We start from the raw sequence: 27,325 nt of genomic DNA on the forward strand, positions 1-27,325 counted from the left end.
TTGGTAAGTGATGTGATAACTCATAAGTGTTGTTTAAGCACAATTACCGGCATGAAACACAGCTAAAATTTAATATATCAGAAAATGAAAATAAAATCTCACTAAGACATAATAAGAAATGAAAATTTCGTTCAGTTAAGCCTGCTGCATGCCATCATACACTCATCCATTAGGGAAAAAAAAAATGATTGTTACAAATTGGTTATTCTCTAAAGCTAAAAACAAATACTGATCTACGACTTGCGGCAAGGAAAAGGAGATTATCTTTATTTTATTAGCATGTGATAATTTGAAATTTATTTTACCCTGTCAGCATCAAGTATCAAGATTGTATTAATTGACAGATTATTGATGGTGATTTATGAAAGATCTGCGAAATGTCCTCTCTCTTTTTTTCTTTGTTTCATATGCCTAGATTGAGCCATTGAGGCCCACGAAGTGCAATTCTAGCAAGACACTCAACCTGTCATACTAATAAAGGAAAAATAATAAAAAAGGAAGAAGTTGAAAAGAAAAAGAAAAAAAAAAGGAAGAAGAAGAAACTGTAAAAATGCAAAGCACTCAATACTGAGTTGCTTGCTTCAAGTGAAGACGAAGACCAATATATGATAAAGTCATGGTTTATGTGCAATTGTGCACCACTGCCACCACATGATTTGCTTTTTGACCCGACATCTGTGCCAAAATTTTAAGGACTTTAGGTCTTGGGCATATTCCATAAGCATAAATCAGCCGTAATCTTTTTTTTTTTTTTTTTTCTAGAAATCAATCGGATATTTTTTGAAAATCTATTTTTTCTGTTTGCTCAATTTTAAGGAGGGATGATTACTTGATTAGGGATATAGTGGTCATTGCACACGTCAACGTGGCTTTTCTTCCATTGACGTTATCCCTAATTGAGAAATTGGTAATGACCATCCAATAATGTCATGGACTCATGGAGAACAACAATATTTATTGATTTATTCGCACAATCAAATAACTTTGATAACACGTGCTGCTGTCACTCACCAATACTTGGTATCAGTGGGTGTATGCCTAGTGTTTCCTAGAAATTATCTTAAACAAATATTATTATACATTTTTCTTTAGTAAAACAAAAATTTTATACCTAACTACTACTACTACTACTACTACTACTACTACTACTACTACTATTATTATTATTATTATTATTATTATTATATAACGTGTTTGTTAATTCAATTTTTATTTATTAAATATATATAACATTAACAAACTTGAAAATGATAAATATAATTCTATTCTACCCTTTCTAAGATAAAGGGTAAATTACCCCTTGTAACATATACAGTGATTATTCATAAATTATTCTTTTACCAGAGTTCCAAGATTCACGTTATCTTCTCTTTTCTTTTCAATTGACACGATGTTTGTCTTGAAACTTGATAGTAGTGTCATTTTTATAATCCGCACTAAATACACCTCTTCTTCTCCAATTTTAAAACCATAATTCCTCTCAAATCCAATCACCATTTCCAATTAATTAGGTTAGGATTTTAAACTTGTTCATATGCTTTCAATCTCTCATTTCAACGAGTATATCTATTAATTTTTCAGCTCTCTCCTTCTTAAGATTTTCTTCCTAGTATTTTTCTTAAAATTCAGTCGGATCAACAATGATACTCCTCTTCATATAACCAACCCTCATAGCCTTGTATAACTATATAACAAAAACAAACTAAAATATTAGTTAGTCATAAAAATAATGAGTCAATAATTACCATCTTAGGATTTTTATTATCTGAATAGTAATTGAAAAATAATTTAAGAGCAATTAATACCTTGGTGTCTCCTTTCACGCACCAATTACCATCATTTTTAACTAATATATCAGAAATTTCTATTAGTTTTTTAGCTCTTTCATTTTTAGGATTTTCTATTAGAGATAGCAATTAAATTTGACGATTTCATTCGAATTTTGGAACTCTAATTGAAAGATAATTTATCAATAATCATTGTATATGCCATAAGGGATAATTTACCCTTTATTTTAGAGAGGACATGGTAGAATTTATGGTAAATTTTAATAATAATTACAAATTTTTTTTATATATATATGTAGATAGTGAAAATATTTTAAAAACTAAAATTTGTACACCAAATTCTCTTCGATTCCTATTATGTGCATGGTAGTTTTTTTTTTTTTTTTTTTTCCTTTCTTTCGTTCTAATTTCGTACTTTAAGTTTTATAATGTTGCCAAGGTTACTTTTCTACCGTCAATATTTAGTGTAGACAGCTATCAATTTGGCCAATTTAGTGAATGAGACATGCATCAATATCATCGTACAATAAAAATTGATTATCTACTCCCTTTTGGATTCCCAATTTTAGTTACTTTCATAACGAGTATTAAAAAAAGGCATACATGCATTTTCCATAGTTAGTTGAATCTGTAAGTGTAAATTTTAAAATTTATTTATGTATCTATTAACCGGAAGTAAAGTTTGATTAAGCTAATAAACTTTAATCTTAATGACAATAAAACTATACACAATATATTTATAGATGAATGTTACTCTACGTCACAGGAAGATTTTTAAAATTTAAAGACACGTGTGTGTGTTTTTTTCTTTTCGAAAGGTAATATTTAATTTCTATAAGCACTAAGGTTACTAGTAATACTATAGGTAGTGAGTGATTAAGGAGGTACAAAAATAACTAAAAAATTAAGAAGAACCCAAATAATGAACACATATAGAAACTGACAAAAGGCAGAGACTGATACAAGCAGTGTTTAAAACCACACAAAGATGAGTGGTTAATTAAATAGTTAAATGAATCTAAATTATACTATTAAAAATTTGTTGAAGTTTTGTATTTAATTTAATCGATTAATGATCGGATTGATGAAATTGGTACTAACAAATTACTCGATAGTGTAAGTCAGCAAGATTTATTCTTATTATATCGGATCTCTTCTCATATATATATATATATAAATTAATGAGCATCATTAAATTTTATAACAAGACTTTTTCTTACATATATTTCTTTTTTAACTCGCAGTTAAGTCTTAAATAGTGTAAAATCACAAAAATCAATAGGAAAAAATGGAAAGATTCGTTCTCAAAATATTATCCATGCTAGGTTTTAACTTTTAACACAACAGATTGTTCTGTTGCAATGTCTAGGGATGAATTAACATCCATATACACTAATACACAATAAGACAAGTAAGACACGAATATGCCGATACATCATATAATATAATAAAACATATAAATACTAAGCAATATATTATAATTAATTAATAACAAAATGGTATAACTGTTCAGTACTTCGTGTGTTGGACGGGTCGGAGATGTTTTCAGGATGTAATGGTGGGAATCGGCCTTGATCTGGGTCTGGTGAGCGAGACCTGAGGGTAGACGACCTCCCGAACTGTCGTGATGTGAGGAGGGAGCCACCTGCAATGACACCTCAACGCCCAAGTTAGAGTTACAGATGACAGTGAGAGTATGGAATAGTGATGTACCGTGGGAGAAGGATAAGACCCTTCCCATATATACTCTATCAGTAAGGTGAGTCCCACAAAAAAGGTTTCTTTCCTAAAAGCTTCCTCTCCTAGCTATCGCGTAGCTCGCTGCCAAAAAATAGGTGTCCAGATCGCAATCCAGACATACGAGACTCGCTGGATCGGCCGTTCGGATCGGGTCGGACAATGCGCTGGCCGGGCCGGGCCGGAACAATAACGAAGTTAAGAGTATTTATTGCTCAAATTTATGCACAATTACACAGTAATAAAATGCAAAAATAGAAAACATATAATTGCATGAAGGGCATTATAGTGAATTCAAGTATCCCAGTGGAGATTCTAATATTCCAAAATAAATAAACCAACCAAGAAAGAAAAACCATCCACCAGCTACCACCACTGAATGGTAGCAGCAAAAGAGAGGCCGGAGAAGAACAAGAAACATAGATAGATGGCTCTGAACGACTTCTTCGCCGGCGAGATCGCGACGGAGCTCATGAAGATGCTGATAAGCATATCACGCAAGTCACTCCTCTGCAGAACAAGCGCTGATCAGCTCAGAACTTACATCAACGAATTACTCCCTACCATTCAAGAGATCAAGTACTCCGGCGTCGAGCTTCCCGCCGATAGGCAGCGTCAGCTCGACCGCTTTTCCGAGATTCTTCGCTCCGGCGTCGAGCTCTCACATAAGGTTTAATTTCGATTAACTTATTTTTATATATGCAATGATATTTTGCCAAATGTTATTCGGTGCTGTAACGGTTATTTCTAGTTTGCACGCAGATCGAGACGCACAAACAGTTACTTCTAACAGAAAGTGTCTCGAAAGATGTGCAGAAAAACAAAACAAAACTGTTCGTAACTGAAAATTTGATGGAAAAAACACTTAGTTGATTTAAGCCGTTTAGTATAACAAGATTTTTGAGTTTATTTGAATGGAAGGTTCCAATATTCTAAGATGAGTTATACTAGGCTAGTTGAATTTCAGTGAAGCTGGAATGGAAGTAAATTCTACAGAGTTGCTGATATAGTTTTGGATATTGTTTATTATTAAAGCGGTTTCAATTATTGTGAATAGAGTAAACTTGATTGTAGTGATTTAGTGTAAAAGCTTTTTCTATATAGATGTTTAATTTAGTATCAGCATGGAAAAGAAATAAATTAAGTTGTCATTACAATAATTCTTGTGATTTCATATACATGTAATTTACATTGGTAGTGTATTAAAATTGATCTGTGCAAAATGTGTTGAAGGTTCTTAATTCGAACCGGTGGAACGTGTACAAGAACTTGCAGCTAGCGAAGAAGATGGAGAAGCTTGAGAAGACCGTGTCACGGTTTGTGCAAGGTCCAATGCAGGCTCACATATTGGCTGATGTGCACCACTCCCGTGTTGAGATGGCCGAGAGGCTCGACCGGGTCGATGCGTCACACCAGAGGCTAGAGCAGTACTTTAGTGCCATGAAGATAGGAGTGGGAGGAGGAGGGTGGATAGAGGAGGCTGTGAGCAGCATGGAGGTGGATGAGAGTGGGGTGGAGGGTAATTTGGGGAATTTAGGTGTAGGTTTGGAACTTGGAAAGAAGAAGGTTAAGGAAATGGTAATTGGAAGGAATGATATTTGGGTTGTTGGGATTTGTGGGATTGGTGGCTCAGGGAAGACTACACTTGCTAGAGAAGTATGCAAAGATGAACAAGTCAGAAGTAAGCCTTCAATTCTTTTTTGAAGATCTTCAACTTCAATTGCCTTTTCCTTTTATAAAAGAATAGGGTTATTGATGAGATTGATTCCTAGAAAATCATATATGATTCAATTTAGTTCCTGAAAGATTTGATACTTCAATTTAGTTATCTAAGAAATACCAATATAAATCAAATCTGTTCTTCTGATAATTTTCAATTGACGTGTCACCATTAAGTATTATATGACACATTAAAAACATGAAAATGACACAATTTACCTCACACATTAGAGTTATGAGTGTGAAATGTTAATGAAATGATCAACTAAACTCACATTGGTCTTTTTTAGGGACTAAATTGAGTTATTGAATCCTTAAGAGACCAGATTGACTTGTGTAACCTTTTAGAACCATTTTGAATCCAATGCATATGACTACGATAGAGATGTTGGGATAAAGAGAAATTCTTAATTTTCTAGTACTGGTTTTTGATGATTAAGTTTTGCAGGTCATTTCAAGGAAAGAATCTTGTTCCTAACAGTGTCACAATCTCCAAATGTGGAGCAACTAAGAGCAAAGATATGGGGTTTCATTATGGGAAATCAAGGCTTCATAAGTTCAAATTATGTTGTTCCTCAAAGAATGCCACAAACTGAATGCAGGAGTGAAGTTCAAAGATTGATTGTTCTTGATGATGTTTGGTCCCTCTCTGTGTTAGAACATCTTGTGTGCAGAGTACATGGTTGCAAGTTCATTGTGGTTTCGAGAGAGAGATTTCCAACAATTTTCAATGCTACTTATGAAGTGGAATTGCTGAGTAAAGAGGAAGCATTAGCTTTGTTCTGTCACCATGCTTTTGGTCAAAAATCAATTCCTTTAGATGCTGATAGGAATTTGGTCAACCAGGTAAAATTTTAGTTCTTAACTTTGATCAAGCATGTAATGCTCAATAATACCATGTTTTTGGATTATTTTCAATATTATATGTACCGTTATGAAATTACTTATTCAAAAAGTTTAAGCTGATTAGTTTGAAGCACGTGAGTGAATATATATATGATACCAAAGATAATTTCTTTGCTGATTCTTGAATCCAATGTAAAAAAACAGGTTGTGACTGAATGTGGAAGGCTTCCGTTAGCTCTTAAAGTGATCGGAGCTTCGTTGCGCGATCAGACCGAGATGTTCTGGGCTAGTGTCAAGAACAGGCTATCTCAAGGACAAAGCATTGGTGAATCCTATGAAATCAACCTCATTGATAGAATGGCAATCAGCACAAATCACTTACCAGAAATGATCAAAGAATGCTTCTTAGATCTTTGTTCATTCCCTGAGGATAAGAAGATTCCACTAGATGTTCTCACTAATATGTGGGTTGAAATCCATGATATTGATCAGAAAGAAGCTTTTGCAATTGTTGTGGAGCTCTCAAACAAGAATCTTCTCACATTAGTGAAAGAGGCTCGGTATGCAAGCTAAAATGTGATATTTATATTTGTTTTGTTTTGTTTGATTACTTCACAATGATAGTATAATTTCTAAACCATATTGATATGATATTTCAATGTCAGTGCTGGTGGCATGTATAGCAGCTGCTTTGAGATCTCCATTACCCAGCATGATATACTGAGAGACCTTGCTCTTAATTTGAGCAATCGCAGCAGCATCCGTGAACGCCGCCGATTAGTTATGCCTAAACGGGAAGATGACGGCCGACTGCCTAAACAATGGTTGAGATATAAGGACAGGCCATTTGAGGCTCAGATCGTTTCAGTTCACACAGGTATATTATATTTCGATTTCAATGGTAAATTAGTCAGAAATATTGGAACAATGATAATTCAACACCTAAAATACATTTTTTAGGTACTATAGACTTGTTTAGTTTTTCCAAAGATGAGATTGTTACTAATTTAATCTTTTGAAATCTAAACAAGTCTTTGAAATTTATCTTTGTGACAATTTGTTCTTTTTCTTTGTTCTGCCATTCATATTAGTAGGAATGTTAAACATTGCAGGTGAAATGAAAGAAGAAGATTGGTGTCACCTTGAGTTTCCTAATGCCGAAGTTTTGATCATCAATTTCACATCCAATGAATACTACTTACCTCCCTTCATTGCAAAAATGCCAAATTTGAGGTCATTAATTATCATAAACTATAGTGCATCATATGCTTCCCTTCACAATGTATCAGTTTTTCAGAATTTGACCAATCTTAGAAGCCTTTGGCTTGAAAAAGTTTCAACCCCTCAATTATCAGGCACTATAATGAAAAGCTTAGGGAAATTATTCATAGTCCTATGCAAATTAAATAATAGTTTAGAGGGTAAAGAAGCAAACCTAGCACAAGCATTTCCCAACCTAAGTGAACTCACTCTTGATCATTGTGATGATGTTACTGAATTACCCTCAAGCATTTGTGAGATACATTCACTTCAAAACTTGAGTCTCACAAACTGTCACAATTTGACCAAATTGCCCTCAGAACTAGGCAAGCTAAGATCACTTGGGATACTAAGACTATATGCTTGTCCAGAACTGAAATCACTTCCTAGTAGCATATGTGACATGATTAAGTTGAAGTATATAGACATATCTCAATGTGTTAACCTTGCAATGTTCCCTAATGAGATTGGAAAATTGGTGAATTTAGAGAAGATTGACATGAGGGAATGCCCTATGATTAAGAGTTTACCAAAGTCAACAGTGTCATTGAAGAATCTGAGGCTTGTGATATGTGATGAGGAGGTACAAGAGGTTTGGAATGAGGTTGAGAAGGCAAAACCAAATCTCCACATTAAAGTCTCAGAGCAATACTATGATTTGGATTGGCTTAAAGAGTGATTCATTGACCTTGGTGTCAATTTTCTTGTCCCTAATTTTGTGTAACTATCAACTATGTATTTTTAGTTTTCTCTCTCTACATATTTTATGTAAGAAATTATGTTTATATACTGACTAAAAATACTGTGTATATCATTGGAATTAGTGATTAAAATTCCAAAGTATAACTACACTTAATCCAACACAAGATTCTCCCCAATTTGCGACCATCAAAATCTAGTATTCAATTTACGAAATCTTCAATATTTTTATCTCCAATGCCTAACACGATTTCAGATTAGCAATATTCACCTTCCTCCATTCGCTCCTTTCTCTTGGCGGCAGCGCCTTCGTTGGCCGATGCGGCGTTGGCGCCTCTATATTTCTTCCGCAGTAGCTTTTAGCTCCTCGTTCCTGTTCTTGTTGCCATTGTTCAGTCATAGATATATCCGAAGCTCATCTTCCCTCTGCTGCTTGTTGTGATATGCCAAGCTCATCTTCGCTCTGCTTCATATTTTAATTATTAATCATTTTTTATAAAAAAAATAATATTAGAAAAAATATGAGGAGCCAATATAATATTTGTACTAGAGGAGCCAATAAAAAATGAATGTTTATAGAGTATTAGAGATATAATCATTAGTGTTATTTTTTTTCATCAGCTGAAACTTTTGGGATGAGTGGTATCATGACATGGTATTAGAGCATTAGATCCAAAAGGTCAAGAGTTCGATCCTTGGTTTATCCTTAGTACTCAGATGGTTATTCTAGATAGTATGTACAAATAATTCATTGTCTCTCTAGCGGGATCCATAATATTATTAAATCAATTTGTTTAGTCTAATTTTAAAAAAAATAACATGATTCAATCAATTATATATGTTAAATTTTAATTATTAAAAAATATCTTTAAAAAAAGACGTTTTAGACGTCTTTATCTGAGTGGCTTTCATATTTTTATATTACAACCTTTTCTATTATCCAAATAAAAAAATAATGTTTTATTTAAAAAAAATTCAACACTAAACTAAAGCACAATCACTTAAATTATAAGAAAGAAGGAGTTTAAAAATAGTTGTCATACATCCTTGCTAGCTATGGAAAAAAGGAAATGGACGGATGGGAAGAGAAAGTAATAACTTTAGGGAGAGCATTGAATATTTATTTAAAAGTAAGGATAATCAAATCATGTTCATCTCTTTTCATTAAATTGAAAACTGAAGAGCTATTATATTAAAGCAACATTCCACCCAATAAGCCGATATTCTGGAGGCACGCGACATGATTCAATTACGATTATCAAAGAAAACTAAAAGGGTACATATTAAAGATACAGGTAGAAATGATTACAAAATATATGGTAAATAATAAATACACAAAAGTCATAAATGTATTAGGGAATAAAAGAATCTAAAAAGCATATAAAAAAAAGATAAACAAAAGTTGATAAGAAAACAAATGAAATTAAACATGAAATGAATGAAGGGTTATTTTATTTAGAAGTACATAATAAAAAAAACATAGAAGAACGTTAGTACTCTAATAATTATATAAAAATATTTAGGATTTTATTAAAACCATAATTTATTAATTATACTCTAATATTAGCCTCTACTAAAAAAAATATTACTTCGATGTAATATTGATAATATGGATAGACAATACAACATAATGCATATTGAATTATAAATTTAATTATCTTTATAATAGTTAAAAGAATTAAATGTTAAACATGTATTATTTTTTTATATACTAAAAAGATAAATTATAAAATATTAAAAATCATATCATAATTAGACAATTTCACACACGCTTAAAAAATAAGATCATAGCAAGCGTCTGTGAAATTTAAGTGAAATTTAAAAAATGACTTAAAAATTATTAAGGGTGCTGTAAAAATTTTAAAGATTACTTATAATAGTTTTAGATAATTTGTTAAAGATTGCAACCATAAGTATTAAAATATGTATTCAACTTATTCCATTTATTTCAATCTCACAAGAAAAACTGCAAAATGTCACTGATCATACTAAAAATAAACACAAAGGCATTGTATTACATTTTATTAGTAATTAAATTCAAAATAAACCATCAATACTCGTGTTAATAATTACTTAATATGTCAATAATGTACTTAATATCAAAATATCAATGCTAAAGGGACTAAAAACTTCATCTTTAACATCATCATCTTCTTCTTCTTCTTCTTCTTCTCCATTCTCTTCACATCTCCATTACCATCACCATCACCATCATCGTCGTGCTTCACCTTCACCACTAATATTGTAGTTCTCTCTTCCTCCTCCTCTTCTCCTTCTCGCCCTAAACCACCACCCCCCTAAACCACCTTCCATCGGATCAGCGACGAAACTGCCACGAACATCCCCGACAGCAACCACATGCACATCCTCCTCCCTGCCATGATGTCGTGCCCAATCCGAGTCGCCTCCCATCCAAATCTCTCCTCCGCCATGGACACCACCAGACTCAATACCGCCATTAGGTAAATCTCCAGGAACAAAAATATAAGTTTACAAAAACTTACTAATCATGAATAAAAAAAAAAGAGAAGTTAAAAACTTACTCAAAGATTGCTCTGCTGAAATTCTCCTTCAAGGATCCTTGCAAATCATCCTTGTGTGCTAGGTTTCTTGTTCGCAAAGCTTGTAGCAGCTTCTATCTCCAACAAAGGTCGATCAGGAATTCGGTCGAATAGGGTTTTTTGTTCGCAAAGTTCAACGACGATGGAGAGAGAATAAGAATCCTCATAGGCTCTAAAATCTAAACAATGTTAGGATGTGGGGAAAGAAAAGTCATGAATTTGAATTCGTTTTCGATGCAGGCACGAACTTCGGTTTTGTGGTTTTGTGTGGGTTTCAGGGGGTTCTTTTCTGGTTTGTGGGTAGCCATTGATGATGGCTCTGAAGAGAAAAAAGCCATTGATAATGGTTTTGAAGAAGCGAAAAAAGAGGAAGAAAAGGAGGATGAAGAAGAAGAGGAAGATGTTAAAGAAGGGGTTTTTAGTCTCTTCAACCAAAGGAACTGACACCTGGCAGGCTGGCACTGATATTTTGACACCTTAGCCTCAATCTGACACGTTAGACTGGCAACCGATTGTCATCCGGTTGCAGGGTCGTCTCATCTATTTTTGTTAGTGGATGATGGCCTGGATGAGGTTTAAGGATGATCAGGTGCGCTATGTCCCACGGGTAAAAAGTCAGGGGCCGAAAAGGGTATTTACCCTTACCTTTTATATTACTTAATAATGATGCAGAAGAAATGAAGGAAGAGAGACCACAGATGATACAACTCTTATAGAAAGTACCACAGTCAACCCACTCTTAAGCTCTCTCCTTTAAGACATGTTAGATTTCTATTATCTGACAACCCTCTCTTAATAGTTTAGTATTAGATTAGATAATTTGTAATAAATTATATTAATATCTAAAAATAAGAAAATAATTTTAAGCAAAAGAGCCAGTGATATTACTAAAAAAAAGGGAAAAGAAAAAACTACCTATATCTATCTATAATCTATAATAGTAACTAAAAGGGGGGAAAAGGTGACACTTGAGGGGCAAAACAGTGAATTCAACAACCCACCATTAGAGTTAGAGTGCTGACCAAACTATAAGACTAACAATCATAGATACATAACAAAAAACAAAGTGACGCAACCAACCAACCAACCAAACAAGAGGCAAAGAAAAACCAACCACCACCACCACCACCACCAGTGTTCGCCGGAGAAGAGCAAAAGTGGCTTGAGAAAGTAATGGCCCTGACGGAGTTAATTAGCAACGAGCTCACCGGCGAGCTCCTCCGGAATCTCGTAACCATCTCTCGCAAATCCATTCTCTGCCGTGGAAGTGCAGATCAGCTCATAACTTACATAACTGAACTCCTTCCAACCATACAAGAGATCAAATACTCCGGCGTTGAACTCCCTCAGCCACGTCAGCAACAGCTTCACCGCCTCTCCGAGATCCTCCACTCCGGTGTCGAACTCGCTCACAAGGTAATTCATCTCTAAGTAACTAACTAACTAATTCCATAACTAACTCCACCAACGGTGGCTAAATCATGTTTATGCTGCAATTTTATTTCATCTATGGTTCTTGTTCTTATTATGTAATTAAATTTTATGTTAACTCAAAATATGTGCTACTAAAATATTGAAGAGTTTGTTTGTATGATCTATGTATTGATTCTGTTTTTTAATTTTGTTGAAGGTTCTGAATTCGAGCCGTTGGAATGTGTACAAGAACTTTCAGCTAGCTAAAAAGATGGAGAAGCTTGAGAACACGGTATCAAAGTTCATAGAGGGTCCGATGCAGACTCACATACTTGCTGATGTGCACCACACGCGGTTCGAGATGGCGGAGCGGTTCGACCGGATCGAGGCATCGAACCGGAGGCTGGAGCAGTACTTTGTGACCATGAAGATGGGGGGGATGGGAGGTGGAGGGTGGGTCGAGGAGGCTGTGAGGAGCATGGAGATTGCTGAGGGTAGTTTAGGGAATTCACGTGTGGGTTTGGAGCTTGGGAAGAAGAAAGTCAAGGAGATGCTTGTTGGGAGGAATGATCTTTGGGTGGTTGGGATTTCTGGTATTGGTGGCTCAGGGAAGACCACTCTTGCTAGAGATGTTTGCAGAGATGAACAAGTTCAATGTAAGTATTAGATGTAAAACCATTCATATGTTTCTAATTGAATTACTTAAGCATTTGGAAGAAACAGTTATCATCGTTTGGGTTCAATTTCAAAAGGTTTTAATGGTTACTTTTTTTTGGCAGTTTCTTTCAAGGAGAGAATCTTGTTTTTGACTGTGTCACAGTCCCCAAATGTGGAGCAGCTAAGAGCAAGGATCTGGGGGTTCATTATGGGGAATCAAAACTTGAATCCAAATTATGTGATTCCCCAATGGATGCCGCAATTCGATTGCAAAACCGAAACTCGAAACCTTATTGTTCTTGATGATGTCTGGTCACTCTCTGTGCTGCAACAGCTTGTGTGCAGAATACCTGGCTGCAAATTCCTTGTTGTTTCCAGAGAGAAATTCCAAATTTGTAATGCCACTTATGAGGTGGAACTGTTGAGTGAAGAGGATGCACTATCTTTGTTCTGTCATCATGCTTTTGGACAGAAATCAATCCCTGTAGCTGCTAATGAGAATCTAGTAATGCAGGTAATGAGAATTTGCTCAAGTAAAATGTTATACAAGAAAATAGAGAGAGTACTATCATACTAGTGTATGGAGCATAGTCCTTACTAAGCACCTAATAATTTTACTTTGTGGAGTTTACTTAACTTTGTTTTTGGTGGTTTCTTGAATCCAAATGCAAACAGGTTGTGACAGAGTGTGGAAGGCTTCCACTGGCTCTTAAAGTGATTGGAGCTTCTTTGAGAGATCAGAATGAAATGTTTTGGGAAGGCGTCAAAACAAGGCTATCTCAAGGCCAAAGCATTGGGGAATCTTACCAAAACAATCTGATTGAGAGAATGGCAATCAGTGTAAACTTCCTGCCAGAGAAGATCAAGAAATGCTTCTTGGACCTTTGTTCATTTCCTGAGGACAAGAAAATCCCTCTGGACATCCTCATCAATATGTGGGCCGAAATGCATGATATCTGCCAAACCGAAGCCTTTACCATAGTCGTTGAGCTTTCAAACAAGAATCTTCTCACCTTGGTGAAAGAGGCGCGGTATGCACCTTTTAAAAATTGCATTTTAACTCAGATTTGATTGTTTTTTATAGTAATGGCACCATTCTAAAACCCCTTTTGATGTTTTAATATCAGTGCTGGGGACATGTATAGCAGTTGCTTTGAGATATCTGTTACTCAACATGATATACTCAGAGACCTTGCGCTCAATATGAGCAACTGCGACAGCATTTGTGAACGCCGGCGATTGGTTATGCCAAAGCGAGAAGCAAGTGGTCTCCCTAAAGAGTGGTTGAGATACAAGGATAAACCATTTGAGGCTCAGATTGTCTCAATTCACACGGGTATGTAGCCAATCTCTCCCAAAATTTATTTTTCTTTTTATTAACTTTGCTTCATCTTTGTATAATTTGATGAATTTATTCATGTTTCAGGTGAAATGAAAGAAAAGGATTGGTGCAACCTTGAGTTTCCCAAGGCTGAAGTTCTGATTATTAATTTTTCATCCAGTGAATACTTCCTACCTCCCTTCATTCAATCAATGCCAAATCTGAAGACATTGATTATAATAAACTACAGTGCTTCTTATGCATGCCTTCACAATATGTCAGTTTTTGAGAATTTGACAAACTTGAAGAGTCTCTGGCTTGAAAAGGTTTCCACTCCAGAGTTATCAGGCATTGTGATGAAAAACCTAAGCAAATTATGTCTAGTCCTTTGCAAGATCAATAACAGTTTGGAGGGGAAAGAACTCAAAGAAGCAGACCTATCTAGAATCTTCCCAAACCTCACCGAACTCACTCTTGATCACTGTGATGATGTAACTGATCTTCCCTCAAGCATCTGTGAAATACATTCCCTGCAGAACTTGAGTCTAACAAATTGTCACAATCTGACAAAACTACCTGCCGAATTGGGGCAACTGCGATCGCTTGAGATCCTCCGGCTATACGCATGTCCGGATTTGAAGTCCCTTCCTCTGAGCATATGTAATATGATTAGGTTGAAGTACATAGACATTTCTCAATGTGTTAACCTGGCATGCTTCCCTAATGAGATTGGTAAGTTGGTCAATTTGGAGAAGATTGACATGAGGGAATGCTCCATGATTAGGAGCATACCAAAGTCTGCATTGTCATTGAAGAATCTAAGGCTTGTGATTTGTGATGAGGAGGTACAAGATATGTGGATAGATGTTCAAAAGGCCAAACCAAAAGAATTTCATATTCAAGTATCTGAACAGCAATATGATCTGGATTGGCTAAAAGATTGACCCTCAATCTTTGATTGTTTTGATGTTCACATTCCTAATCCTTGACTCCTTGTAAGTAGCTGTTCATAACTAGTTTAAAATAGAAAATTTCTTTTGCCTAGAAGCAAATTTTGTTAGGGTATGCTTGATGGGTAAATTCTGTTTGGTGTGATTTCCTACTGGTGTCTGAACCGTGTTATAAGCTGGTGCGGCCGTGCGAGGGTCATGGCCGTCCTCCCAAAACGGTTATTACCTTCGCCGGAAATCGAACTCAAGACCACAAGGAAGGATCTAAGGGGGCTCAGCATGGCTAGACCAAAATACATCAAACTCATTCAAGAAAGTTTCTATCATACCTTTATTCAACCTTAGTGCAGGTTATGACATAATCTGTTAGCTAGTCTTCTGAGTTAGCTTAATCTGTAATTTTTAATTGTCAATTTAATAAGATTTTTTTTTCAAAATATGTCCAATTCTATGATTTGTATTGTTATGTCAATTTCTTTAAGCAGATGTAATCATATTAGGCTTCATCTGTTTCCCAATGTTGATTTTCTGTTTAGTTTTAATGATATGTCAAGAAAAGCAGCACAAGCAATGATGGAAAAATTGTAGAGAGTAAGGCGGCTAGAATGAAAGAATCATATTAATTCATAGATAGATAGATTTCCAAAATGAAATGCTTCTTTTTCTTCTATAAAATTTGGGATCTTGTGACCACCATGGACATATACAATGTACGCATGTCAAAAAGACTAGTTCCAACTTCCAATAGCCTGCTTCCACTAAAGGGCATGTGGGTATTTTACTATTTTCTCTCAATTTTATTTTCTTTTATATTATTAAAAAATATAATATTACTTTTTTGTTTCTTAATAAAATGAAAACGCGTGAGAAGCTGATAATATGCATCACATATAGGTTTCAGCTGACAAGATTCTCTCCAAACTCCAAAGGTCACTGTCACTTGTGTAATGTGTTACTTGCTGAGAACCTTCCTTGGTCTATTTTTCTTTTTATCTTGTATGGTTTATAATGATATCCGCCACCTTAGTCAATATCTCTTTCTTTTATTATTATTATCCTTTGTTTATTGATGATGTATAAATCTTGCAAGCAAGTCAAGCCTACCCTAGTCAACTTAATTTGATCATCACCAAACTATATGTGATTGTAAAGTGTATACAGCGTGTTGCGAATAATGAAACCACTCGGTTTAATTAGTTCAGTTTGATTGTCGGAGAGGCTCTTGAGAAATAGAACTATTTGAGCCATAATTTTTATTATTATTTTAAAACTTGAATTTAAGATATCTAACTAGTAATTAAAAGCTCATGTTTCGTGATAATTCAACCAGCTCTTACAGCAGTAGATGTTTGCAAAATTTGGATGTTTGAATTTAAGATAGTTCACATTAATATTCTTATATCTAGACGGTAATTGTCAGTTAGTGGCATAAGACAAAAAATTGGCTTTTTTTTTTTTTGTGACTACAAAAAATTGGCTTTATATTGGTTAAATATAAGTTAATCTTTATTTGATTGTATGTATTTATAACTATAATACATATACACTAAAAGTAAGTCACTAAATAAACTAAAGAATAACATACCATATTTGAATATGAAAAGTGTGAAATAAAATGTAATATATATAGAAATATATAATAATTAATTAATTTAATAATTAATTTTTAGTATATCCAAAACTTTTGACACATATCTTGGTCAAAAAATTATTTTCTTTTTAAATATTTTGGAAAGATTTAAGCTCCGGTGTATAAAAATATTATGTGTATACCAAAATTAGTCATTATATATTTGTGTATAAATATATATATTATTTAATTTATTTTCAATGTGTATTTTATATTTCAATAAGTATTTTATACTAATACCTAGTTTTCATGATATACACCTAATAGAATTATTATTAATAAAAAAAAGAGTAAAGTATCGTTTTTGTCCCAACGTTTGGGGTAAATCCTATTTGTGTCTCTAACGTTTAAATCATCCTATTTGTATCCCTAACGTTTGTAAAAGTGATTCAATGTTATCCTGCCGTCAATTACACATCATGAACGCTTTAGTTTGAGTTTTAAAAATCTCTTCTTGAAGTTATAATACAAATGTCTGGGGTAGAATCGATGATCCATTCCGAAAAATAGCTCATCAAAAGTTGAAACTAATTCCTACAACATTTACATAATTCACTTTTCTAGGGACATAATTGAATCTAAACACAAATAGTGGGTATAATATTAAAATCGAATACATCCAAGTGAGACCTAATTGAGAATAAATACATTCAAGTGAGAATAATTGAAAAATATAATCTGATTTGTTAGTATAATTGATAGTAGGATAACATGCATTGAATCACTTTTATAAACGTTAAGGATACAAATAGGACGATTTAAACGTTAGGGACACAAATAGGACTTACCCCAAACGTTAGGACAAAAACGATACTTTACTCTAAAAAAATATATAAAGAACCAACTTTTGGCAAAATAATTTGGCTATGGGATTAAAATTGGTGTTTGAGTTTAAAATGGGTGCAGTGTGTGTATTTGCAGATTGGTGATGTCAAAAGATATTTTCAACATGTGGGAGTACATGTTGCATGTAGACTGCAACACATGGGGGCGTGCTGAGTCAGCACATGGGTAGGCGTGAATGCCACTTGGCGAAGTTTGGTTGCACGAAACTGTAACACATGGGAGGGCGTGCTGAGTCAGCACATGGGTGGGCGTGAATGCCATGTGGCGAAGTCTAATTGCACGAGACTGCAACATATGGGGGCGTACTGAGTCAGCACGGGGGGCGTGTTACACGTGTCGAAGGCTGGTTGGTTGGTGATCGCAACGCAGGGGTGGGCGTGCTGAGTACTTCATCTATAAAAGGCAAAGTCCGGTACCATTTTTATTGCGAGGAAGAGTGTTCTTTGAGTGTGTTGCTAGTGTAATGGAGGGTACCGCAAACGTGATAGTGTATCGTAATGGTGAGATTATACGAAATAGTCATGAGGGAGTGAAGTTTGTGTGTGAGAATCCGTTTTCGTTTGTGGTTCCATGCACCATGACGTTTATCGAGCTTCAAAACGGTCTCTGTCAAAGCATGGAGAAGAGTATATTGAGGAGAGTGAGCAGTATATTGTGCCGGAATCCGGTTATAATTTTTGGTGGTCTAATACAGTTTGATATCATGCCGATCACTGACGAGGAGAGTATGCAAAATATGTTCCAAATTCACCGGCAAACTCAAATACGACAGCCACAGATTGAGCTGTATGTTGAGTTTGAAGACGTAGAGGCAGATGAGATTCAAAATGATTTAGATATAGAGGATGATAGAGCTACAGTGTACGAAGGAATGAACAGTGACAGCAAAGAGGACTTCGAAGCCACTTATGAAACTGGCGATAAAGACGAGGATGGTGATGTGGGAGTCGAAGCAGAAGTGGAGAATGTGGTGGTTCTCCCCGCAGTCAGTCAACCGATGAACGTCCCACATTTTATGCGTAATTTGGATCTTGACGCGATGAATACACCGGAATTTTCGGAATATGCAAATATAGGTACGTGATGAGTGAATAATATGTTTTTGTAAATTTATATTTCAGATGGATCAATGAATGATGATTTCTGCTTTTTATAGGTGTTGCTGATCCTGAGGACGGAGAGTTTAAGATAGGAATGGAGTATAGTTCTAGAAAGTCTGTCGTCGCAGCAATCAAAAGTTACACTATCTCTAGAGGAGTCGACTACAATGTTTATGAGTCCGAATCATTGACGTTCTATGCAAAATGCAAGACGTATGGGCGTGGGTGCGACTGACTTATCCGAACCAGTTTGATACGGAAAAAAAGTTGTTGGGAAATACGGAGATACAATGGCAAGCACACATGCACCATAGGAATGATTTTACAGGATCATTCCAAGTTAGACTCGGACACAGTTGCTGAGACTATAAGGCTATTGGTTGAGGCTATAAGGCCATTCCTATTTGACTGGTTCAACAAAAACATATTTATTCACTAAATATTAGTTTAAATAAATAAAAAATATTAAAAAATATTTATAATTATAATTTATATAAATATAAAATATTATTATTTATTTCTATTTATCCATTAAGAGCATTGGGTGCCTCTTTTAAAAAATTAGTGAGTGTCTTTTAAAATTATTAATTTCAGTTTGATTTTTTTATCGCCTACCCAATAGAAATTGGACAACTTAAAACAATACACCGGAATAAATAAGAAAGATGAAGCACACTGAGAGAGAAACTTTTAAAAAATATTTACTTATTTAAATATTATACATAAATATAATTAGTACAAATAATATTTATTTTTGAAAATACATTAAAAACCAATATAATAATAATATTTATATTAAAAAATAAACGAACATTTATAACATTTATATTCGAAATTTTTTTTTAAATAATATTTACATTTATATAAAACAGAACATATATAATTATATTAGACAACTAAAAATATTATTCGTAAATATTATTAAAAAATGATACTAAAATAATAATATTATATTTTCATATAAATATTACTAACAACAACAAAAATTAAAAAAATAATTTAAATACATAAAATAATAAAATTTATGAACTTACATAAACTGGATGATCCAAATAATTGCTGATATGTTCTTTAGGTGTCGTATAATTACGTACCATTTTTAAACACTACAAATTAAAAAAAAAAATTTACATAATTTTTTTTTCAAACAACTCTAACTCTAACACTCTTCTTTAGCCTCTCAACTTCTTCTCTCACGATCAAATTGTGAAGCATTCAACAACAACACAAAAAAGCTTAACTCTTACACTTATCTTCACTCTCTCAGCTTCTCCTCTCACAGTGAACATATGAAGCATTTATGCATGAGAAATGGTTCCAAAAGTTCAATTTATAGAGGGACTTTGAACGTTGCTGACTACAGGAGTGGGGGGCTGTCCCCTGCATGCAGACCACCTGCAACACGCCTCCCGTGTTGCTCCAGGCTCCTCGAAAAAGAGCGAAGACTCTGTTGGACTAGCAAGATTCAGAGACAACACGCCCCACTCTGTTGGACTGTCAAGATTTAGAGACAACACGCCCCTACTTGTTGGCAGAGCTGTGCCACACGTCCCTCCAACCTACCTCACCACGTCCACATGCTTGTTTCCATTGCCTGACACGCCTCTGAGGCACTGTCAACACGCCCCCACCGTGTTAAAATTGAATCCCACCATTCAGTAATACATCTACATTCTTAATATTTGGCCAATACACCAAACTTCCATAAAAAAAAATAATTTTTGCCAACTTTTAATCTATCAACATTAGCTAACTATTTTCTTAATTCTAAAAATTCTCATTTTTTATGATTTAAGATTTATAATTAAAATTTAAAATTTAGAATTAAAAATTTATAATTTAGAATACAAAATTGAAAATTATTTAAAAAGAATTGACTAATAATAACCAAAAAAAATTAACTCTCTAGTATTACTCGATCGATAAAATATATAATTTGATGACCTCACTATAGAGAGAGTAACCAATCAATATCACAAATTGACAAAACAAAAGTCTTCTTTTAAAAAACACAATAATGAATACTTCCAATGTAACTTTCATAAACGTATATTAACCTTTGATTTGGAAGATTATAAAATGTATTTCCCCCCAAAGTAAACCAATTTATTTGTCCTCCTTTTTTGGGGAAGAATTATGTCATCTCATGCCTCATGAATGACGCATCTTACTAGCCAAAACCCAAAACTCCTTGAGATAAACAAGGGCATAATTGACATTAAGATTTATATATAGAAAAAGGAAAGGATTTTCTATACTATAGTTGAGAAGTTAAAAGACTCTAGAAGGTGACATGCCATGAAGGTTGAGTTGTTGCCAAATCATAGTTCCAAAGAAATTAACCTTTGAATTACTTATATTTTATACTACACTCTTTTGGTGCACAAGGATTAAGGTATAAAGAAAGTCTAGAAGGCAACAACTTCTGTGTTTTGTAGCCAGCACTTAACCATTGGATATAATCTCACACTACTAAAAACACTATTGATGGCGAATTAATAGTTACAAAACACAAAAGTTGTTGGCCTCCTAACACTCCTCGTTCACACTAAAGCATGCTAGTTATGAATACATGCTAAAAAAGCTTAATATATTTGGATGAACTTTTTGCATGTAAGAACATAAAACATAGAAAGAATTATACGTCAAAAATCCATTTATACAGGTTAAGGTAAAATTTGCCAATGATAAAAATTGCTTATCCATATTTTACAAGCGCTATTTGAGAGTTCTTCTTGTAACTATGCTTAAAATTAAAAGCAAGGTTTAGATACAAGTTTGGAGAATGCTTTTAGAGAAACCTAGAGGGTATATACTCAGTAAGCCGTAGAGGATAATGGTAAAACTCGTCGTTTCTAACATCTCCTTTCCGATTCTGGAAAGGTACCCACCATGGAAGTCCTCTCTCGGCGATTTGCTTGTGCTCGAGGGTGTTGTCGAGAATCGTACCGACAATTATAGCGACGGTTGGAGGAGACGAGAAAATGGTGTTAAGGATGTCATTAAACTGTTATAACAAAAGAGAAGGTAGATTACTCAATAAAAATGTGTTCATGCAATACGAAAATTTTACCAAACCAGGTCTAAATAAACCGGTGGAAACTCAAATGCAGTCAACTCCACCTGAAGTTGATACTCGAGAACTGTTAAATGATTTGACTGATTTGACTAAATTTTCATCTAACGGCTCTCAGATATCGACTTCACTTGAGTTTTTACCAAATAAACCTTGGAAAATTAGATACTTACCCATCCGGCATTCGTTCTGGTCGGACCGTGACCATCCGGAGCCGTGTTCATGGCAAAATATTGAGATATTGAGATCCCTAGGAACAAGGATAGGCCCAAAACATACATGTTTCTCATGCTATTGGAATTTGCAAACTGTATAAACGAAATCCCAACAGCAGCTGCAAGAAAAAGCTAGTTAGTTACTATGCGAAAATTATCATAATAATATGCAACATATTGACATAATTGCAGCATCACTTACCCACAATACCAAATAAAACACAATATATAGCAGCAAATATTGGTAAAGGAATCGATGCGAAAAAGGCTCCGAATTTCCCTGCAAAAAGTTATTGTCAATTTATTGTAATAAAGAATGTAAATATAAGAGTAAAAAAAGAAGTTATTATACCAAAGATAGAAAAGAAGATCATGAAGCCGCATGATATTTGGACGACTCTTCGGCTCCCGATGTGCGTTAGACCAAGTAAGCCTACATTTTCCCTGCACTCATTGCAATTGAGGAGGCAGCTCAGACATGATCACACGAATATATACAAATCTTTGTTCAATTAGTTTGAATCTGATAACATAGTAGTTGCAAGCATAAATTTCAGCTGCCACTAATTTGGTCTTTCACAGAATTTTGTAGATTCCAAATTTCCAACTGCTGATGATGTAAGACTCAGTTGAAGGTCTGTGTAGTCCGAGTCCCGTTGTTAAGGAATCATCGACGAAGAATTTAAGTGATTCGTTAAATATGTCAACAACTTAATAACTAGACCTTATACATATAAGGAAAAACCATTCAACAAAGGTTCTTAAAGAAAGTTTCTTACACAGAGGCAGTAGTACCAACAACAGCACCGAAAATGCCATCGAGAAGCATGTTAAGACCCTGAATAAGGAGTGAAAAACAAGGGTTTGTGTCAAAATTGTTTTGGAATATCATCATTTTGTAGCAAGACAGAAGAATCATCAGACTGGTAGTTATTAAAAAAAAAGAAAATTAAAACTTCACCTGCAGCCCAATGCTTCGGCTGAGCACATATGCAGGAGGGGATGTCGCACCGGAAAGCCTCGCCGCAGCATAGAAAGTACCAGTAGACTGCATTTAAAATTCCCACAAGCAAAAAGCTTAGGATTGTTAATGGATGATATGACATTAACCATTAAATCCTTAATTTAATTTTAATGCATTATCAACATTTATTTAATACTTTATTTATTTATTTATTTTATGAAGGATAGTCTTGGAACATCGATTGAGTTATCTCCATGTGACCTCAAGGACTATATTACATCCTATAGCTGCGCCGTTCTCCGGACCCTGCATAATGCAGGATGCTTGAACACCAAGCTACTCTGTTTAGTTTTTTAATGTTTTGACAGATATATTGAAATGGATAGTGTATTAAGGAACCGATACTGTACCTCGGCTGCAGAAACAAGTGCTGCTCCCATCATACCAAAGACATGACTAGCTTTGAATATTGGGGTACCCCACTGAAACGGGTATGGAACTTTAATCCTGGAAGGGAAAAAAATTAAAATTAAATTCGTTAAGTTCCAGAAAGAGCATTGAAACTTGTAAGTTACTAAAGAGTCTATGTTGTGATCATACCATGGAGCAGAAGACATGAGATATGAACGATCCGTGCGGCAACTAAACTGTGTCGATCGTTTAACATTGTTGTATGCACCGGCCACGGTGAGGATAGCAGCAAATGCCCAAATGACAGCAACACAAATAAGCAAAGCAAATCTCTCAAGAGCATGCTGTGTAATGTGATGTAGGCGCTTCAAGTACTGCAATTCCAGAAAAAAAGAAGGTATTGTAACATAAAAAGGTGATAAAAGTAGTAAAACTACAAAAAACAGATTTTGATGCTAAATAAAACCTGCTGGGTTAGGACCAATAGAATGAGCATAGGTAGTCCAATCTGTATACAATTCGCAAGCTGCATGGAACAAGATAATTGAGTTTAAGAACCCTTAATTTGTCATATTTACACCAACCTCTTTCCATGCTATATTTATAAAGGAGGGAGAGTCATATATCACAAAATACACTAATACAGACGTTAGTGACACATTTTATAAATATATGGATATTGAACGTAGGATCATACAAATCTCAATGAAGTACATAGGAATGTTAATTTACCTGTGGAAAGCCCCTTGCAAACAGCCCAAGACCCACCAAACATACGACCGGTACAATGACTACCGGACTGAACAATCTGATTCAGAAAGAAGGATCACCACTTCACCAGAAGTATTAAAGAGAAAAGAGAAAGTGAGAAACAAAGTTGAGAAAATTGAGATAAATTTACCTTGTTAGATTCCCCCAGGCCCTACTATAACCGAGGATGATGTTGATGAAAGACGAAACTATCAAAGAACCTTGAATTGTTCTCATTGTATAGGTAAACCTCTGCAAGTGCCAAAGTCAATTTACATTAGCTTCAGGATCAACACTTTTCATGTTAGAGAAAGCAATTCAGTCAAATAGTGTAAGCCACAATCTTGACCCTCAAAAGATTACTTCCCTCGGAATGATAACTATTTTGTGGTAGTCGAAAGATTGGTACTACTCGACAAAATGCTGGTTTATTAGAACAAGAATGCTTTATCTAAAAGCAAAGAAGAAAAATGCACCTTAAAAATACTAAATAAAAGAAGATCATCATGAATAACATGGTACAACTGAATTCAGAACACACATAAGTTCCAACTGCAATCAAATACTTCAATAGCAATGCATTCTGTTATCTTGATGTACAAACCTCATGCTCCGATGTGAATGTCATGTCTGTGTAATCATTTATGATGGACAGCACCGGAAGAATGAAAGCAATCGATCCACTCATCACTGCCGGAAGCCTCGACCCAAACCAAGACTGAAGTAGTGTGTTAATTCCAGACATGAACAACAATGTCTGAATCACACGAGCTTTGTCACCCTGTTCAAGAATAGCAAAAAGGAAGAATTACTAATAGGACACAAAATCAATTCTGGACTCTAGAACTGATTCTGGACAGAATTGAAATTCTTCTTTCTTTCTATTAGAACCATTTTTAGAAGAACTATCAAATATAATTCACTTTACATCAAACTTAGTTCTAAGTAAATCACTTCTGCCAGAATTAATTCGGCCTAGAGTCAATTACACAAAAGCATAAGAAGGGAAAATCTTACTATATACTACCTCTATTCTAAAACAAAAATGCTATCTGCATCTCAAAATTCAGTCACTATATATTTGTGCATGAATACATTATTTAACTCATTTTTTATTTGTATTTTGTATAGAATTTAGTAGCTAACTTTTTGTGTGTAGGTAACATGGTTGATTCTAAGAGTAAATGGTCAAATTAGTCCCTGAAAGATCACTCGTTCTTTAAATTGGTCTCTAAAAGATTTTTTTAATCAAATTCATCCTTTAAAAATTTTAAATTAGTCATGTTAGTCCTTCTGTCACTTCGTTTGTTAATAGTGTCAAAATTTGCTAATGTGACACGTTAAGTGACACTCCAAGTCTCCAACACACACTGAGGAGTCGTAATTGACTATTAACATAATATTTTATGAAATTAGATCAAATCAAAACCTAATTGAGGAGAGAACTTGAAGCATTGAAATCCCTCAATTTGGAGTTGATTTGATTTAATTTCATAAACTAATCATATTAATAGTCAATTAAGACTCCTAGGTGTGTGTTGGGGTGTCGCTTAACGTGTCACATTAGCAAATTTTGACACCATCTACAAACAAAGTGACAGAAGGACTAACATGACTAAGTTAAAGTCTTTAAAAGACGAATTTGATTAAAAAAATCTTTCGGGACCAATTTAAAAAACGAGTAATCTTTCATGGACTAATTTGACCATTTACTCTTGATTCTAATTGTGAATTTGGACAAAGTGAAAAGTTAATATATTTGGTATGCATTAACTTTCCAATTTTGTCCAGATTGATGATTATTTAAGATAGAATACATGGGACTTACGGCATCCCCACCCATTGCATTCACAAGGGTGGTTGCAATGAAAACTGTCGTCCCAAGCATCACAATGTAGTGCTGGAAACCCAGAAGAAGTGCCTCAGCTGCCAAAATTATTACAAGATATGATCAAAATGTGAATACTTAAGATTAAGACTAACCACCATAAAGTTTTGGATACCAGAATTTAATACTCAGAAAATGGATTTCACATAACTTTTTACACATACCGAATCACATAAAAGAATACTTTGATACTTTGATTCATTGACGCAATTCACACAACTGACAGGAACAAAAATACAAAAGGAACATCCCATTTTCAAAAAAAACAAAAGATTCGGTATCAGAAAAATAGAATAAAGGTAACAACCAGAAAAGCAATCTGCAAAATAAACCATTGCATATACACACACAGACTCGTATGAAAAAGAAATCAAACAACAAAGATAGAGACACCAAAACTGAAAGAACTGAGCTTTTATTCTTTTTCCACTTTAAAATAATACAAAAACTCAACAACCCTTTTGTGTTTTGACATGCACAGAACTATTGACTCCTTTTAACATCAGGGCATAACTTTACTATCAGCTTTTGGCATTGAAAATAATAAAAAATAAAAATTTTTATATAAAGTTAGAAACTTTGAAGAATTTTAGTTGACAGAATGACATGATTGTTGACCCTTATGAGAAAAAGTGAGTCATATCATTCCATTTCATCCAACAACCACCACCACCATAGTTTCTGTCAAAGATTCCAATTATATTCTCCCAACTAAATAACACTGATTATAATTTAATAACTTGAATGAAATATAAAACAACCACAATAATTCAATTAAAAAAGTGACACAATCACAGACATGTATATAGAATGAAAAAAGGGATGAAACTAACGCCAAGAAGGGTTGGAATGGATGCAGTAGTGAAGCTGAAGAAGCTGTTCAGCTGGTTGCCAAATGGGACCCCTTGAAAGACCAAGATTTGGCGGTGGTGGACCTGGTGGTGGTGCCTGAACTGGTGGCGGTGCTTGGTGGTTGTGGTGGTGGTGATGTTCTGTTTCACCCATTTTCTTCTTCCTCTTGTTCTTCTAAGTTCTAACCTCAGAAATTCAGAATCTTTTTGCTGTCAAATCCTGTGTTTGTTGTCTTCAACAGAAGGAAAGAGAAAGAAGAGAGAGAGAAAGAGCTCAGAAGGTTGGTGTGTGTATTGAAATGAATGAAAAAGCATATGAAAGAGAGAGAGAGAGAGAGAGAGAGAGAGAGAGAGAAAGAGAAGCTTAAACTGGTGCTGTTGGAATGACTGTTACTGATGATATGAATGAAGAAACTATATAAAATAACATTTAATCCTACTTGATTAAGGTATTAGCTTAATTCTAACTATTAAAATAAACAAAGTATAACACTTATAAGTGAATAACGGTTTTCTTAGATGATATTTAATTGATGTATTTTTTTTCAAAAAAATAAGAGATAATAATATATTTATAAAAGTATAAAATCGATTTATACGTATATTCAATCACATAATGTCATATTAGTCAAAATAATTATTTT

General features: G+C 34.4%; 4 protein-coding genes across 5 annotated transcripts; 3 read left to right on the forward strand and 1 right to left on the reverse strand.

The window, feature by feature from the left end:
• The first annotated feature begins 3,825 nt into the window (after nt 1-3,825).
• On the forward strand, nt 3,826-8,227 carry LOC107605700 (disease resistance protein ADR1). Its single transcript, XM_016307663.3, has 6 exons — nt 3,826-4,194; nt 4,758-5,205; nt 5,692-6,089; nt 6,294-6,649; nt 6,755-6,966; nt 7,202-8,227. Exons 1-6 carry the CDS (start codon nt 3,952-3,954, stop codon nt 8,026-8,028), a joined length of 2,484 nt encoding a protein of 827 aa, XP_016163149.1. The 5' UTR covers nt 3,826-3,951; the 3' UTR covers nt 8,029-8,227.
• A 3,348-nt stretch (nt 8,228-11,575) lies between these two features.
• LOC107605701 (putative disease resistance protein At4g33300) lies at nt 11,576-15,468 on the forward strand. The gene is made up of 6 exons (XM_016307664.3): nt 11,576-12,025; nt 12,240-12,678; nt 12,802-13,193; nt 13,355-13,710; nt 13,807-14,015; nt 14,106-15,468. Exons 1-6 carry the CDS (start codon nt 11,783-11,785, stop codon nt 14,942-14,944), a joined length of 2,478 nt encoding a protein of 825 aa, XP_016163150.1. The 5' UTR covers nt 11,576-11,782; the 3' UTR covers nt 14,945-15,468.
• Nucleotides 15,469-17,889: 2,421 nt separating this feature from the next.
• On the forward strand, nt 17,890-18,761 carry LOC107647780 (uncharacterized). Its single transcript, XM_016351829.1, has 2 exons — nt 17,890-18,502; nt 18,583-18,761. Exons 1-2 carry the CDS (start codon nt 17,890-17,892, stop codon nt 18,759-18,761), a joined length of 792 nt encoding a protein of 263 aa, XP_016207315.1.
• Nucleotides 18,762-21,164: 2,403 nt separating this feature from the next.
• On the reverse strand, nt 21,165-27,146 carry LOC107605702 (nucleobase-ascorbate transporter 3). 2 transcript variants are annotated; one of them, XM_016307665.3, is made up of 14 exons: nt 26,664-27,146; nt 25,771-25,868; nt 24,547-24,723; nt 24,094-24,194; nt 23,925-24,000; nt 23,659-23,718; nt 23,382-23,566; nt 23,192-23,288; nt 22,779-22,865; nt 22,597-22,655; nt 22,170-22,261; nt 22,020-22,097; nt 21,776-21,936; nt 21,165-21,533 (listed from the first exon to the last, which is right to left on the reverse strand). In XM_016307665.3, the coding sequence occupies exons 1-14, from the start codon at nt 26,833-26,835 to the stop codon at nt 21,318-21,320; spliced, it is 1,659 nt and encodes a 552-aa protein (XP_016163151.1). In that variant the 5' UTR covers nt 26,836-27,146; the 3' UTR covers nt 21,165-21,317. The 2 variants fall into 2 exon arrangements, with proteins under 2 accessions (XP_016163151.1, XP_088345630.1); XM_088489504.1 differs by having other exon boundaries at nt 23,192-23,566; nt 26,664-27,076.
• Between the last annotated feature and the right edge of the window lie 179 nt (nt 27,147-27,325).

The sequence above is a fragment of the Arachis ipaensis genome, chromosome B6 (assembly GCF_059453495.1).
Source record: "Arachis ipaensis isolate K30076 ecotype BB chromosome B6, ASM5945349v1, whole genome shotgun sequence".
NCBI classification, from domain to species: Eukaryota; Viridiplantae; Streptophyta; class Magnoliopsida; order Fabales; family Fabaceae; genus Arachis; species Arachis ipaensis.

Excerpts from the sequence above, each read along its gene's own strand:
- LOC107605700 (XM_016307663.3), top strand. The coding sequence starts at position 3,952 with ATGGCTCTGAACGACTTCTTCGCCGGCGAGATCGCGACGGAGCTCATG. Across the intron at positions 4,195-4,757 it reads GCGTCGAGCTCTCACATAAG|GTTCTTAATTCGAACCGGTG; the intron begins GTTTAATTTCGA and ends AATGTGTTGAAG. Across the intron at positions 5,206-5,691 it reads CAAAGATGAACAAGTCAGAA|GTCATTTCAAGGAAAGAATC; the intron begins GTAAGCCTTCAA and ends TAAGTTTTGCAG.
- LOC107605701 (XM_016307664.3), top strand. The coding sequence starts at position 11,783 with ATGGCCCTGACGGAGTTAATTAGCAACGAGCTCACCGGCGAGCTCCTC. Across the intron at positions 12,026-12,239 it reads GTGTCGAACTCGCTCACAAG|GTTCTGAATTCGAGCCGTTG; the intron begins GTAATTCATCTC and ends ATTTTGTTGAAG. Across the intron at positions 13,194-13,354 it reads ATGAGAATCTAGTAATGCAG|GTTGTGACAGAGTGTGGAAG; the intron begins GTAATGAGAATT and ends AAATGCAAACAG.
- LOC107647780 (XM_016351829.1), top strand. The coding sequence starts at position 17,890 with ATGGAGGGTACCGCAAACGTGATAGTGTATCGTAATGGTGAGATTATA. Across the intron at positions 18,503-18,582 it reads TTCGGAATATGCAAATATAG|GTGTTGCTGATCCTGAGGAC; the intron begins GTACGTGATGAG and ends TGCTTTTTATAG.
- LOC107605702 (XM_088489504.1), bottom strand. The coding sequence starts at position 26,835 with ATGGGTGAAACAGAACATCACCACCACCACAACCACCAAGCACCGCCA. Across the intron at positions 25,869-26,663 it reads CCATTCCAACCCTTCTTGGC|CTGAGGCACTTCTTCTGGGT; the intron begins GTTAGTTTCATC and ends TAATTTTGGCAG. Across the intron at positions 21,534-21,775 it reads CCAGAACGAATGCCGGATGG|TTTAATGACATCCTTAACAC; the intron begins GTAAGTATCTAA and ends TTGTTATAACAG.